This window comes from Solea senegalensis, linkage group LG12 (genome assembly GCF_019176455.1).
Source record: "Solea senegalensis isolate Sse05_10M linkage group LG12, IFAPA_SoseM_1, whole genome shotgun sequence".
In the NCBI taxonomy this organism is placed as follows: domain Eukaryota; kingdom Metazoa; phylum Chordata; class Actinopteri; order Pleuronectiformes; family Soleidae; genus Solea; species Solea senegalensis.
In genome coordinates, this window is record NC_058032.1 from 15,632,564 (window position 1) to 15,648,610 (window position 16,047).

Below are 16,047 nucleotides of genomic sequence, written 5' to 3' on the forward strand. Positions count from 1 at the left end.
AATCATGTTACATTGATTCTGGAGAAGCAAAAAAGAACAAAGACAAAATCACTAAAAGTTACATACAGTAGCTTTAAATATCTGGCAAGGCCTAATATTTTATGCGTTAACTGCAACTTAATTTGAAAACAAGAATTTACATCCTTTTATTCTTTCATCGGGCTCATCGGGCAAGTTGTAGTGACACCTCAGTCCAACACACAGATGGGAGAATGATTTTTGTGGTGAACAAATGAAATTTTCCACTCTCTTTTTAAAAAAAAATTATATCTGGGTGGTTGCTTTTTGTTTTGTTTTTTTTACATACATGTGAATTAATCTGTTAAACATCTGATAGAAATGGCTGGTGTATCTAGGTGTAAAGGACATGATAGTAATAGTCAGAAATGTTACATCATGCATTTACTGTTGAAATGTACTATTGTCATTTGTTATTTTGTGAATTTGGTCTCGACAGTTTTTTCACAGTTTGGATAAAAATATAAATATGGTCAGATAGTTGACCGCGACCATGGTACGTGACCGGGATCAACACATCACATTACATTCGTCACCGCTGCAATGCCCGGGCATGTTGCGTGAGGAACTTTCTCGATTAAAACACTAAGCCCCGCCCACACGTGACACAGCTCAGCTGATGCAACCCAACCCACCGCTCCTCTGATATAGAAGCTCCGCGCTCAACGACTGCCCGACTTCACTCACCTCATACATGGAGAAAACGCAGAACAAACGATTGGAGGAGACACCGGCGCCGTGCAATCAAGAATTAGGATGGTCTATACCCCGGCTCTGCTCTTTGGACACTCTACGTCCGTCCTGACGGAGGAGGAAAGCGTCGTTGACATGATAGGAAAGTACCTGCTCCAGTTCACATCGCCGGGCTCACAGAGCAGCTCTGCCCGGCGGGGGAGCGTCGACAGCTGCGACGAGAGGGAGAACAGCTCGTCATGTAAGTTGTTTAATAAAAGTTTTAAAATCAAACAAAACTAGGAGAAAAACTATAGTTTCTGGCGGAAGAAACATTAATTACTCTGACGGGGATGTGTCTGATGTAACTGGTTCAGGTGTTCACACGATCAGCTGTTAACTGCTCATTTAAAGTGTTTCCATTTCATAACTATTTATTTTCCAAAAAATAAACTTAAGTAGACGACATGTAAGCGGACCTTTATTTAATTATCGTAATGTTTCAATAATAAAAAAAAAAAATGTAGTCTTGATTTTTTGTTTTGACCACATCACTCAGCAATATTCAGCTCACTTCCTGGATTGCAGATTATAAAACATGACGAGTATGATACAAGTCATTGATGTAGAGTCAGGTAAATTATAAGACATTCAATTACATATTTACAGAAAAGGCTGAGATAATGAGGCTTTTTATATTTACTTGCAGTGATGATGAATTATTGATCCGTATTCTAACAAAACTTTTGGTCTCTTCCCACAGTTTTCAACCTGGATGCTGGTTTGGAGTTTGAAGAGCGGTTACTTCAGCAGGATGTGACGCGGCAGATGGAGCGCTGTCTGTCAGAGGCCAAGGCGTCCTGCCTTCAGTGCCAGGTGCTGCTGCTGCCACGTCAGATGACTGCCAGGGTTGGTCAGGACGTGGTGACGTCATCAATCGATGAGCCTTGCGGGCTTCGCGGTGCATCCATCAAGGTGTACGTGGAGTGTAAAGATGGCCTCAAGTCTGTGGGGACCATCCTCCCAGACGCGAGTGTCACTCCAACGTTTGAACTGTCCGTGATCTTCAAGGCGGAGAAGAATGACGGCTGGTCGTCACTCACACAAATCTTTGAATCCAACAAAGTGATGAAGCTGAGGCCAGAGTACCGGCTGGTGAAAAGGAAGCTCTACTCCTCTGCCACTCCTGTAATCCATGATTTCAGATCGGGGTGAAGTTAACTTGTTAAACCCCCTGTTTCACAATTAGATTTTTCTTTGTATTTGAATGTAGTCGTTTTTTAAAATGTTGGGCTACATTCAGTTTGCCCCAACATGCACTGAACCACACTGTAGTTTCTCTGTAGCAGCATTTTTGCTATTATGTTTAAATGTCTAAATTGTTTTTCCACTTTATAACCAATGACTGCAGTATTTGTAGCGAGTTGCTGAATGTTTACATGTACACTGTTTATAAATGACTTCCTGCTGAGAGTGGGCAGGTCTCACTCCAGACATCTGCTGCTGTACTTTCTTACATTTATTTATGTCATTGTAAAATAAATGATGTCCCACCTGAGTTCCGTGCTTCCATTAGTGTTTGACTACTTATTTTCACCTTTTGTGCCTGAAATCCATCAACCAGGTAGAATTACCAGTTAGTGGCCAAAAGACGACCTTTACAGACCTGCTTTAGGTGTAAATCAAATCTTTTTATTTAACAAATGTACAACAGAAAATAATACATGTATCAGCTACCCAAACACAAATCTATCTGACCAATTGATTCTGTTCTCCGGCTAATACAGCAACATTACAAACAGGTTTCCTATGCTTTTTACACAACACACACTGGCTCCATCTTAAATACAGATGCATCAATGCTATTTCAGCCATTTAACGCAGCACAACCAGGAGATTACATGACGACCAAACATTTCACAAAGCAAACAAATGCTTTAACTTCCTACTTTCACGGACTGACTGGGCTCTGTTAATTTCAAAGAACTGTTGAACAAAACTAATGTCAATGCCTTTTCATCTGAAAGGTGAACATCTGGTTCACATGTTTTTACATGCACAAGGAGCCAATTTATTTTCCACTCCTTGAGAAACGGTTATTTTCTGGGCTTGGACAGACACATCAAATATAAACTAAGATGTAAGAATGTAGCTGAACACGGAACCAAATTGAAAACACATGATCACTCTTAACAAAATACATTTACTAACAAGGTCACTCAAACACGTTACACCTCTGTCTGCACATGGAGAAGTTTGTTTTTAAATTGTTTTTACATTCATGAATTCTCTATCGCTTGATCCTCCTCATGAGGGTTGTGGGGAGCTGGAGCTAATCCCAGGTGACATGGGGCGAAAGGCCAAAACACAGGAGCAACGATTCACTCTCCCACTCACACCTACGGTCAATTTAGTGCGCCCAGTTAACCTCTGTATGTTTTTGGACTGTTAGAGGAAACTGGAGTATCTGGAGAAAACACACACACAGACAGACGGGGAGAACATAACGCAAACTCCACACAGGAAGGCCCTCATTTGAACAGAGATCTGAACCAGTGACTTTTTTTTTGCTGTTAGGCAACAATGCTAGCCACTGCACCACTGTGTATACCCTTAAATTGTTAGAAGTCAACCTGTGTTTTCGAAGACGGTCAGCATGAATGTGAAGTGATAAATGTGCCCAAAACAGCAGTGTCCCTTTAAAGATAAACAAGCTGTTCAGTAACATCATGCAAGCCATGATCGTTGTCACACTGATAAAACCTCAGCAGTGAATGTGGTTTGTTTCCTTTAGCACTCATGACATGTTTATTTTGTGAAACCTGTACAGTACGTTGTTGTTGCCGTTTCATGCCCTCTCAGCCCATATCTGGTCAGTTTGGTGCAGGACACTCAAACTCAAATTAACAACCAGCTGATTAGTATTAATGCATCCGTGACTCAACATGATAACAACCTGGCAAGCCAAACTCACCCATACTTCATCACCTGCTCCCAAACAAGCATTTGCTGGTGAAAAACTTTTTCTCATGGTGTTCTCTGCTGTTCCACCTCAGCTGGAGGAAACATTAACCTACAACCTTCACTGGTGAAGTGATACTTGGGGAAGGTGGTGCATTGGCTTATTTGTCCTTAAGTGAAGTACTTCACGTGAACAAATCATTCATAGTGGAGAGGCAGAAGCTTGATGCAGCTCTCTCCAGCTCACTGACAGACATACACCAACACATATACCCTCTGATGACTAAGTGTGTATACACACAGAGACCAGGTACGCACAGTCTACAGTCCTCATCACAAAACAACCAAAGTGACCAGTAAGTATTTAGCGCCAACTCTTCTGATTATAAAAGAGGCTCTTAGTCTCTCTGTGATATCTCAGTCTATTTTTTCATTTTGAGGTCTGCCTCCATGGCACTGCGGCGACCTCTGGTGCCTCCGTCCTGCAGCGGAGAGACAAGTGAGGAGAAACAGGGAAAAAGAAAAAAGAGAGAAGGAATTAAGACAGGAGTGGAAAAGGCAGTGGTCACTTGGACAGCGTTTAAGGAGGCCATGTGGTGGAAACTCCTCACGTGATTGAGCTCCGCACAAAAACACAGCACAGTCCACTTTCGGAAGGCTTCCTCCCCAAATGAAGAACATAAAATAATGATGAAAAACAAAAGGAAATAAAAATAAAAGAAGGAGAAAAGAAATTAGAACATGCAAAGACACGGACAAACACGTAAACATAAAAACACAGGAAACTGGTATGGAGTCATTGACCGAAGGGCGACGAAGCTGGGTTGATGAAAGGAGCCTGTGTCTGTGTGTGTGTGTGTGTGTGTGTGTGTGTGTGTGGTGAGAAAATTGTCCAAAGAAATGTTCATAAGGATGACAAAGACAGTGATGTGTGAAGAGTGTGCATGTATCACTGTACGAGACAGTGAGGTGACCTTTAGGTATTTTCCACAATACAAATCTATAGAGCCTAGCATACTTGTGTACATACATTCTGAAACTGAATTCAGCGGAGCACAATGGATGGACTAGATTAGAAGTGCCCGGAAAATAAGGAAGAAAGACAAAGAGACATGTCATGTCTAATGATTTTAAGGGAATTATTTTTTTGTTGTTTAAAAGATACAAACCATTAAAACAACTGTGCTTCTTTTAGAGAGGGTTATGAAGATTAAAACTATTATAGTGAATTCAACCATCAATAAATACCTTGAGTTACAAAGGTTTTTAAAAAAAAAAACTTTTAAGCCTACACTGGGATGGAGGACTCTTCCCTTGTCGCGGTTCAAGTGTATTTGAATGGAATTAAAGGAAGCCGAGATCAGAGGTAAAAGATGATGTGGTGTGTGATGTGTGTTTGCATCGAGTGTATGCAGAGCATGTCCTGGTTCTGGTGAAATCTTAGGGAGGACCTGAATACTTACAAAGAGAGAGAGAAGGAAAGCAGGAGAGGCCATTGGGACACTGTCCTGTAGGAGGACAAACATTGGAGTGAGAAAGAGAGAAAAAGACACACGTGCATGTGAAGCAAGTTCCAAACAAGTCTGCGTCAACACGGATGCACGAGGGACAGGAGTCCAACTGACCGCTGCTGCACAAAACACACTCGTCACATATGCCCCACACACACTCACACTCAGGCACGTGTTTGCAGATCGTTAATACTGAGAGAAATGACACAAACGGGCACAAGGCGGCAGACACTCCCCAACACGGCTCACAAACACCAAACTGTTTCCATCACAGCTCATGTGCAAAATATCATGACGTTCATTCAGTCCCATGAATTTCAAATGCTATACTTAAACATTGGTCAGCTGCCTTCAAGGTCCAGTGGGTAAAATGGAGTTTATTGGCAGAAATTGAACAAACCACCCATGAGTATGTTTGTATAAGTGTATAATTGCTTTAATAATAAAATAATCTGTTTATTGTATCCTTAGAATAAGCCTCATATATGTGCTGTAGGCAAGGGCCTTGCTTTGCAGAGGCAACAATCTTGTACCACCTTGTTGCTACAGCAGCCGGAACAGACAAACCAGCCAGAGCATGCATTTAGAAGCGATAGCATATGACTTCCTTTCTGCCACTGTAGTTCCCTGACGCAGGTGGGAAAGGGAACGGCGAGTGGAGGAGTCCTCCATTTGTTACAATCTGCAGTCTCACCGTTACACATGACTAAATCGGACACACTAGAGCATGAAGCTGTGAAAATAATGTGGCTCCAATCTCATATCCAGCCAGATATAGGTTAAAACATTGTGTGCCTTCATAAATATTAGCTATAAAGTAAAATTCAAAACATAGTTTTGAATTTTCCAAGAAAATGAAACCAGTATAGCACAATCCAAGATTTTCCCCAGATGGAGAAAATTCACAACAAAAGCCCACATCATCTTTAAAAAACAAAAGAAAAAAAAGGTAAGGATCCACTCACACTTCCATGCAGTTAAGTCACATACACACAATGAATGGCACATAAGAAAATTCAGTGTTGACGGACAACAGAGAGACGGCTGACAGTAGTTAGTGAGGAGAGGTACAGACAGCATGCAAGGCAGGAACCAACTATGGAGACGTGACCACGAATCATTCCACTGAAGCACAACACAGCGAGCGGAGGAAAATGTTGATTAAACGTCTTAATTGTCCCGTGCATATAATTGTGTCTTTGCGTGTTCTTCTGTAGACTGCCTGTATATATGATAATACGAATATTTCACATTTTTCCCCCTTGGATTCACTCTTAAATAAGAGTCGCAGCACATCGATCCTGAAATATAGAATAATGTCATTAATGTAAAAGTGTGATTTTTGCTTGGATTTTCAGCACCTGCCTTCATGAAATTTGCAGAGGTTCAAACACCATGTTGGTTTTATACATTAAGCTTTGTGTAAATGACATAAATGGCAGCACTAACTATGTGTTCATTTAAAATGACCACACTCCGAGATAAACACATTACAATTCTACATGAAACCAAAAAGCCAATGTGTCAGAATGTTAAAGATTTTTCTATGGAGGCTCATCCTGTGCAAAACTGAGGATCAATTTTTATTCAAATACCTTTTTATGTTGTTGTTTTTTTACAAATGTGCTTGCCATTTAAAAAAAATGAAACACAAACAGAACTTAATCAGCGAATCGGGTATAAACTGTAATGTCAACAGGTTATAATTGCACATTCTGAATTTTACGAGTCACAAGCAACTGTTTGAGAAAAGAACAGCAGACTTAAAAAAAAAAGTCCTGATCTGCATTTAAGTGGTGCTCATCTATAATCAGCTCCCAGGGTGAGTTGTAAGGTCATATGATCACAGTTTATCAGGATATGGAGCAGAAGCAGCAGAGAGCAAATCAGTGCATGTTCTTGTTCCCAAGGTCAGTACAGACACATGGATAAGTGAAGAAGTGGACTTTCACAAGTTTCTGTGAATGTGTTGATAACTTTATTTTCCACACTGCACATCAACTCTTAATCCAGTTACATATGTAAACTGTATTCAGAATTCTGGCCTATAAACAAGGAAAGGCAGACAAGACTGCAAACATCACACAGGCTCAGTCAGAGACAGTTGACTTTTAAGGACATTAAGTAGGTACTTCTGAGATTTTGTGGGCATTTTTTTAAAAGTTCTTTATGAAATTGAGACAATCAGTTCAACACTTTGAGGGAAATCCTAATGTCACACCCACCTTCTCAGCTGGCTCTCCCGGCTTACGATTTCCTTCTCTGCCGCGGAGGCTCTTGGCAGAGATGGCATTCTCCGAGGTCTGCATGATGAGCTGGGTGGCCAGGAACTGCTGGACGTGCTCCAGGACATCACGCTGCATCTCTAGTGCCATGTGGTACACATCATGGTCTGACGAGTTGTACATGACAGCATTCTGAAACATGAGCATGATGTCTCGCTGGAACTCAGCTGTGGTACGGATCACACCCGACTCAATGTTCTTCTTTATGGCCGACAGGTCCATGGGTCTGGAACATGGGGCAGACAGACATGTTTTAACTCAAAACTGTAGTGGTTAACTTTTATGTAATGTCCATTACATTCAAACCATTGTCAAATGAGTTCACACAATGTGTAACAAGCCTATCAACTCCACATGTCTCTGTGTTTCTCAGAATAGTGGTGTTTAGATCTTTTGTTGCCCAGTAACACTGCACAGAAGACAAGGGGTGATTCATTTTAGGTCAAGACAGAGGCCACTGCAATAATGTGCCAGTAAAGCGAGGTTAAGTTAACGTTGTTTCACAAAATAAAATCAAGCGAGTCAGTGAGTGTGCCCGTGGAGATGGTCAGACCTGTGTACAATGCTGTGGTAACCGGGGGCGATGTCATCTGAAACAGGCTGCAGGAAGACACTGGCATACCTGAAAGACAACAGCAGCAATAAAACACATTACCCTTTACAACAGAGGCCATGAGAATATTTAAGTACAGTTCAACCTCAGGGCAACAAGTGCATCCAGGTCATGCTGCTCATAATGTTTCAGAGAATGTTGCCGTTTTTAATCATTTCTTTTAGAAGCCCACAGTTTGAATCACAGTACATTACAATTAGAAATGAAACACAGAAATCAGAAAACCTTGTGGAAAAATAAAATTATATTATTTATAATTCCTTGGCTAAAGAAATTAGTGACTGGGAAATAGCTCCAAGTATTGTATGAAACTGGATTCATGATACAGAAACTTCTCAATGCAGCCATGATGCTTTTAACTTAAAGAACCCAAATTTGTAAATTAAGACTCAAAAGCCCCAATGATTATTGAGACGCTCCACCTGTGGTTGGCCGCAGCTCTCCACACCAGCATAATGGCTTTCTTCCAGATCTTTTGCGCCTGCACCGCCTCCTGGTCCTCACCACATGTTGATCTGATGCAGAAAGACAGAGCAGAAAAGGTGGGCAGAGAGAAGGTGAGTGGGAAAAGAAGAAATGAATGTGAAGTCCACGGTGAAATGATTTAGAAAGCAGAAGAGAAACCAAGTGGCAGAGATACAGAAGTCCAGACTGTTACAATTGTGATGTCAGCAGTCACAGACTGCTTAGCTCAGAGAAACATAATCTGATTCAGAGGTCACGGCATCAGCATTCATGACAAATGCCAGTTAGGCTTCATTTAGTTTTAATGCAGCAGTGCACTTTAAATGTAGTTGCCGAAGGCAGAAGGTCATCTCAGGACATTGCCCGGGATTGATTTGCCCCATCATGTTAACGCAGCGCAGTTATGGGTAGTTACACAATGACTATGACACAATTATCACATTATTCCATCAAATATGAATGACACATACAGTTGGGAAGAAGAGGCCGGGCTGCTGGCCAGCGAATCTGCTGTGTAGCGCTGAGATGGTGGGCCATAGCCGTCTTCACTTTCACTGGCTGCCCGCTCCACCTCTGATAGATAGGGCCCCTCCCCACACTCCTCCTTCAGCTCCATCCCTTCTTCAGGGTCACCCTCACTGCCCACTTCCTCCTCCTTTACCTCCAGAATAAAGAAATAAGGATATAAAGTGAAATGGCTGCAATTTACAAAGCATGTTCATGTGAATAAAGCCTTTTACACATTAATATCAAATACAGACCAATGCAGCAGTCAGAGGGTGTGTGTCCAAAAATAATGTATTTTGGATTCATTTCCCAACTTGAAAAACACAAACTGTCCCTTTACATTTGCATTAGTGTGTTACCTTGGACTCTTTGCCAGACACAGAGCTGTCCTCCGAGTCTGTTGGGAGGAAATTACAAAGGGTAAAAAAACAAACACATGACTTGAATTGATCAAGTTAGCCATTAACTGGTTATGGTTAGCAATAACTCTTTATGTTGTTGAAATCAATACAGTGTCCTCTGTGTGTGTGTGTGTGTTCCCGACCTAAACAAGGTGGGTTGGGCTCAGGTTGGCTCCATTCCTCTCTTTCAATTTTTACAGTAGCTTCAGTGGCCTCCTTCCCCATCACTGCCTCCTCTGTAACCTCACTTCCTGTGGCACCATCATCAGAGGTGACAGAAGAAGTCACATCACACCCCGTCACCTCTGCTCCCTCACAGTTTCCCTTAAGCTGCTCTTCTCTTAAAGTCTCTGGCTGGTTGTGGCTCTCTGTGCTAACAGGTGTCGGGGCTGACATTGTGGTCACATCCTGAGGCTCCTGTGTTTGGTTGGAGTCTTGGATTGTGGGTGTAGGATCAGAAGGTTTCAGCTCCTGGGTCTCCCAGGGACCAGGGAGGGTGTGCCCCTCTGAAACAGCCTCTTCACACAGAGACAGTGCTGCTTCCACCGCTGCTGCATCCAAAGCCTCCACAGAGTCGTCCACCTAAGAAGGACGAGAGGACAGAGAGAGAGAAGGATTGAGACAAAAAAAAACAAAAGATAAAGATAAGAGATGATCAACTACTTACTTTGAGTGACCATTTCAAGCAAAAATGCTCTTTGAATATTTGACAGGATTATTCCATCACTTGTGCACACATACAGCAACTAAAGGCTGCTGCTGCCACCTTGAGGTAATATATTCCCCAGAAATGACATAGTTAATGGAGTAGAATACATTTTTCAGTTTTATGTCTTTTTAATACAATTACAAATAGTTACAGCGACTGATTCACTTTTTATAATCAGATGAAAACTTGGATATTCATGCCCATTCCTAATTATAGTAATAATCTTAATGATTAAGCTAATGTTGCTGTATTAAATCATGTTTTATCCATGATTTAATTATATGTTCATGTTTTCTGTACTGGGAAAGATGACAGACAGCTACACTACCTTCTCCTCTATGATGGCAATGATGTCTCCCACTGTTTCCAGGTCCAGCTCGTCTCCCATATACGACACAGCGACAAGATCCTCTTCTACTAGTCCCGTCTCCTCACCCAGTTCTGCCTTTACTGCAGCTTCAGCTTCACCCTCTGTAAACACACGGAGCAGAGTAAATAAGAACAAGCGCACAATAAACAGCAATATGAGACAATCATCAGCGTAGGTGCATTGTGATCAAACATGATAAACTGTATGTCTGAAGGGACATACTCTGTGTTTTGAAAGTGAGTGAAACATTATTCAATTAAACTTTTTTAAAAAGCAGCAAATGTGATGTGGCAAAAGTCCAATGTGTACCTGTGAGGACCTCATGACCCGTTGGTAAGGCAGTGGCTGCAGTGGCTGTTTGTAGACCATTGGTGAGGTTTCCGGGAGAGTCTCCCTCTGCAACCTGACAGTAACAAACACAAAATAAAAGGTACTTTAATTCTTTACAAAAAACAACACTTGACTGGACATGCCTATGTAGAAATACAGTCTTTTTGAATAGAAAGTCTCCATAACGTAATGTGTATAGTAAGTATTAATTTGTTAAGCTATTAATTTCTTGGTATTCTTTTAGCTTTGGATGTTTTAATCAGAGTGCAGCTCACCAGGCGGGGGCTAGCTGAGATGAGGTTGCCTTTTTTCAGCAGTTCTGAGAGAAGAGGAGAAGGCGGTGGTGTGGCTTTCTGGGTCAGGAGCCTCTTCTGTGACGAGTCGTCTACTAGAGCAGCCAGACCTCCATCTTTGGGCCCCGGACCTGGAGCGTCTGTCACTGGTAGAAACACACCGACCCCCTGAGCCTGACAGAGGCAGCAAAGAATCAGTGAGAGTGTCAGGAACTGTCAGCCATAATATTAGAAATAATACCTAAATAATAACATTGTCATTTAAGATTTTTCCTCTCACTCATAATGAGACAAGAGCAAGCTAGATATACAGAGATGCAAGTTTAGTTGGTGCTGAATTCAAAGTCAAGAAGGAATATTAATATACTCTCTTACAGTGCACAGTCAAATCAATTTCAATAAACCCTGAATTGTATTACAAAGTGAAATACCTGTGATTTAGAATACATTTGAAGTTACAAGTACAGTACAACAGTAACATGGTAAAGGTTTGTATTGAAAAAAGTCTATGCTGGCTGAAGAAAACCTTAATTAGTGCATTCTTCCCTTAGCCTTTGTATTCTTGTGCAATTTTATCACTGTTAACTTAGCATGTTCTTACAACTGAGTGGGTGGCGGTGTCCTCAGAAGCACTGCCTCCCGTATCCATGGGTGGTGTGGGAACAGAAGAGTCGGGCTGAGAATCCAGCATTGGCGGACTGGCACCCAGTGGAGAACGTACAGTCACACTGGGCAAACGCTTAGGTGTGTTCTTCATCGCCTGACGAGCTGTAACAAAGAAAGAGAGAAGATGTGAAACAGATATTTATATGCTAAAGCAATTACAGTAAAAAGTGGTTAATTCTGATATCCTGTCTAATGCAAAAAAAAAAAAAAAAAAAAAAAAAAAACTTACCTTGGTAAGCCATTTCTGTTGCTTTCCTCTTTTGTTCTGCCTCCTCCTCCTCCTGCTTCTTCTTTCTGGTGTTTGAAAAACACAAGCAAGCAAACAGTAGCTGAAAACATGAGGACCGAGACACAAAAAACGAGGACAAAAGTTCCAAATACAGACAAGAATAGGTACGTTATTACATTACATGTCATTTAGCAGATGCTTTTATCCAAAGCGACTTACAAAAGAGCATTTAAACATTTGGGTACAAATAAGAGCTAGAAGTAAGTAAGAGCTTCAAGTAGATCAAACTATGAAGTGCTAAAAAAAAAAGGTAGCAATTTAAACAGGCTACAACTGAGCTAATTCTTATTTCAAAATGGATGTAACCTAAATCATGAAATATTTGTAAAAAGCAATAATTGGTGTATTACAATCTTAGTTACAGATGAGTCACAACAGTTAACATGAACCAGTCTTACAGTGCGATCTCTGCCCACAGCTCCTTCAACTGGGAGTCCATGTGACCCGCCTGTATCAGATCCACCTCCTTCTTCAACTTCCTGTCAGAACAAAAATCACAGGGTGTTCAGAGGTCAAGTAACACAGTTCCTCAAACATTTTTCTTACCGGTGAATATGTACCTGTATTGCTCTTGTGTGTCTCGCAGAAGTTTCTTCAGCTCCTCTATCCTCTCAGTGGTCAGTCTACGAACAATGACATCTTCAATGGTCTCAACCACCTCGCCCTTCTCACCACGCTTACGCCTGGGGAAAGTAATATTACAAAACTGTTTTAAATATTTATTCACCAACACTGAAAAGAAGGTTCAACTTATTGTGACTCTTCTCAACAGAGGTGTGAGTGTTGCAGCACTAACTTTGGTGCTTCTGTGGCTTCCAGCAGCTCAGAGTATTGTGAGGCACAGTGCTGACAAAAGAGAAGAATTATTATCTTTAAATAACAACAACACTCAAAACAAACATAACACATAGATCTGAGTAGTTAGAGAAACAACACTGTGTAGGTTTGCAACATTCTCACCTTCTGAGAGAACCAGTCTGGTGGACGACCAGTCTCTGAGAAAGGCTTGATGGCTCTACTTACAGACACCCTGGAAGACAAAGAGAATTAACATACATGTTGGAGGACTATCTGAAAAGACATGTGGTGACACAAGTGGTGACATTGCATTGATATTAGAGATACATGAGGGATAAACCATTATTGAAGAAATTAAACTGAACACAATAGAGGTGAATTAGGTCTTGAAATGTAATACAGAAAGTTCCCCAGAGGCATCACAATGTTTTTTATATGTTTATATGATGTTACTGTATAACATCATCAGAATGGTGTGGGAAAAACAAGTGACATGGGAGGCCAGAAGTTTGGTCAAACGCTCATCTTACATCATGATGATAACTTTAACCACTAGAATAACAGAATTAGATGGAGGCTTCACGTGTTTAAGAGGAGTACAGACTAAACTAGAGCTGGAACAATTAATCGATTACTAAATTAATCGACAACTATTTTGATAATCAATTAAATCGGTTTGAATCTTTTTTATGATTAAAACAAGATTTCCGATTGTTAAAGCTTGTTAAATGTGAATATGTTCTTCATTTCTTTGCTCTGGATAACAAAGAAATCATCAAAAGTTAATCATTTTGGTTTGTGGACAAACCAAGACATTTGAGAACATCATCATTTCCAGGTTTGACGAACACCGATCAATATTTTTTAAGGTTTTCTGATATTTTATGGACCAACCGATTAATTGAGAAAATAATCGACAGATTAATCGATTATGAAAATAATCGTTAGTTGCAGCTCTAGAATAAACCTTCAGAATACAGAAAATGTGTGACACAACAGACAACAATGGAGGACATCCATTAGCTGTTCTTCCTGCTCAGTTCATGGGTGTATGTCTCAACAAGATGTCAAGCTTATATAAGAACAGACTGTGGGCATTGAAGAAACGGAAAGGTTGCAAAGGTAGTGACGTTATACTGTTGCTTCAATCAGCTGACTGTTGTGAGTGGAGCCAGTCTAACTCCACCCTGACAACACAACACCATTTACTCTGGTACCCCAATGGAATGGTGCCAAAAATGGAACAGATGGGGCTGGTTATTTTTGAACCATTTACAATGGAAACACCAAAAATGTGCATTTTACTGGACCAAACCATTGCACTTGGTGGAAACACGGCTTTACAGTGGGTTGATGATGATCATGCTCACTGTAATTAAGTCATATGATGGCTCAAACAGGACAAAAAAACTTATTTTAAAAGGGTTGGCGATGACTAATCTTATGAATGGTTTGTTTGCCATTTCAGATTTGTTTCTCCCTCTGTTGCACATTCCACAACTGTACAGGTCATGGCAACATGGCAAAAACAGAGATGTAATGGAGACAATATGGTAGACAATAGCTGAAAGCATAACTCTCACAGCCAATTGCCTACTTCTCACTGCTCTTCTAACCCTAATGTTTCAAATAAAACAGACAGAAACAGAAATCTACATATAGTGTGCTGTATTTTCAAGCAGAGAGTTCTTTTATTTGTTTTTCCTTACCAGTTTTGGTCGCCACTTCTCATAACGGAGGAGGCCAGACACAGTTTTTCCCTGACTGACCAGGGCTCTGTAGGCCCAACATTTAGTATCTTGTGTTCTGTGGAAGAAGAAAACAGTACAAATAAGGAATAAGGAAACATGTCCACAAAGTTGAATCTTGAAACAAAGTCCTGACAGCATAAGATACTTTACTTTAATGTTACAAAAAGCATGATATTATTTAAAATGTATAAAAGAAGTTGGAATGTTACATAAATGTGTTAATAAGGAATTGAACATTTTGCCTCTGGCACTTCAAAATAAATTACTTGGTCTGTGTGTTGACGAGCTAAACACCAAGTCACACAGACAAAAACATTAATGATTGTCCCCATTAATGACAAAAATGACAATGATTAAGGAAATACACAACAATGAATATATTGTTATTGTTTTTTATACTGATGTGTAAAACTATTATATATCGTCCCATCAATATTACCGACAGCCCTTGTCACATTTCTTATGCAAATAGACAATAATAACAAGTACAAGACATAAATTAGTCAGTTTGATAATGTCTTGTCCACATCAAAATAGATCCTAGGGTCTGCGAAGTATTGGCGACATGACATTAAGTAAACACAGCAGCGCTATATGATCTCACTTCTGTTGTTATCAATGTTAGCATTTAGCTGCTACGTTTAGCTGCAATTCGGTTACTAGCATGTATCCTGCTCAGTGAGAGCGGATATGGTGCATTAATACAGCGCACTAATATTTGTTGTTACATTAATGAAAACCAGACAGCTTAAATCAAGAATAGTTAAAAATGCAATAACTGCAGTTGGATAATGTCTGAATAGTAGCATTAGCTTAGCACAGTCGCTTACGGGGGACCCATTCATGAGACACACACAGCCACACGGTGCAACCTTTTTTTCAAATAACGACGCAGCTAGGGCCATTTAGGTTGGCGTAATTACGATATACGTTACAGGTGTGGTGTTAGTGTTTGCTGTAAATAATGAAGAAGAAGTTACAGCCTTTTGAACAGAAAATATTACTCACTGCCGACACCGCTCGCCATTTCCTTTGTGACAAGGCCGTGAGCACATCTTCCGCCGGACGGGATTGAGTGTGACACGCGGTACACACTTTATTCCCCCCACTGTTGTGATTCCGAGTTACTCTGAAGGAAGCAAAATCTGTCTTTTCCCCCTGAAACTCAAAAGCAAAAAAAAAACATTGACAGTGTGCCCTGAATTGAATGTGTTTATTTAATATTACAGTTAAAACCTACAGAAGAGGATTGAAAACAAAATGACAAAGCAAGAATTCTGAGAATTCAAGAAGTCAGAATTTTGATTTGGGATTGAGATTTTTTTCCCTCAGAATTCTGTTTTAATTTCAGAATTGGGACTTTATTTTCCTCAGAATTGTAACTTAAATCTCAGAATTCTCAATCTCA

At 40.5% G+C, this 16,047-nt stretch overlaps 2 protein-coding genes across 5 annotated transcripts; one reads left to right on the forward strand and one right to left on the reverse strand.

The window, feature by feature from the left end:
• The first annotated feature begins 668 nt into the window (after positions 1–668).
• On the forward strand, positions 669–2,248 carry si:ch211-39i2.2 (DNA damage-inducible transcript 4-like protein-like). Its single transcript, XM_044039544.1, has 2 exons — positions 669–952; positions 1,454–2,248. The coding sequence occupies exons 1-2, from the start codon at positions 775–777 to the stop codon at positions 1,903–1,905; spliced, it is 630 nt and encodes a 209-aa protein (XP_043895479.1). The 5' UTR covers positions 669–774; the 3' UTR covers positions 1,906–2,248.
• A 917-nt stretch (positions 2,249–3,165) lies between these two features.
• On the reverse strand, positions 3,166–15,700 carry brd8b (bromodomain containing 8b). 4 transcript variants are annotated; one of them, XM_044040554.1, is made up of 19 exons: positions 15,648–15,700; positions 14,598–14,694; positions 13,051–13,120; positions 12,887–12,936; positions 12,651–12,773; positions 12,489–12,569; positions 12,031–12,095; positions 11,737–11,903; positions 11,118–11,309; positions 10,822–10,915; positions 10,471–10,613; positions 9,577–10,015; positions 9,392–9,429; positions 8,996–9,186; positions 8,483–8,575; positions 8,001–8,069; positions 7,388–7,673; positions 5,115–5,159; positions 3,166–4,133 (listed from the first exon to the last, which is right to left on the reverse strand). In XM_044040554.1, the coding sequence occupies exons 1-19, from the start codon at positions 15,664–15,666 to the stop codon at positions 4,074–4,076; spliced, it is 2,322 nt and encodes a 773-aa protein (XP_043896489.1). In that variant the 5' UTR covers positions 15,667–15,700; the 3' UTR covers positions 3,166–4,073. The 4 variants fall into 4 exon arrangements, with proteins under 4 accessions (XP_043896489.1, XP_043896490.1, XP_043896488.1 ...); XM_044040555.1 differs by lacking the exon at positions 5,115–5,159; XM_044040553.1 differs by lacking the exon at positions 3,166–4,133 and having other exon boundaries at positions 4,140–5,159.
• Positions 15,701–16,047: the final 347 nt, after the last annotated feature.

What these genes read in the sequence shown, in the direction of transcription:
- si:ch211-39i2.2 (XM_044039544.1), top strand. Translation starts at nt 775, where the DNA reads ATGGTCTATACCCCGGCTCTGCTCTTTGGACACTCTACGTCCGTCCTG. An exon ending in GAGGGAGAACAGCTCGTCAT is followed by an intron (nt 953 to 1,453) that starts GTAAGTTGTTTA and finishes CTCTTCCCACAG; the next exon opens with TTTTCAACCTGGATGCTGGT.
- brd8b (XM_044040553.1), bottom strand. An exon ending in CAGACTGGTTCTCTCAGAAG is followed by an intron (nt 12,937 to 13,050) that starts GTGAGAATGTTG and finishes CTCTTTTGTCAG; the next exon opens with CACTGTGCCTCACAATACTC. An exon ending in AACAGAAATGGCTTACCAAG is followed by an intron (nt 11,904 to 12,030) that starts GTAAGTTTTTTT and finishes TCTTTGTTACAG; the next exon opens with CTCGTCAGGCGATGAAGAAC.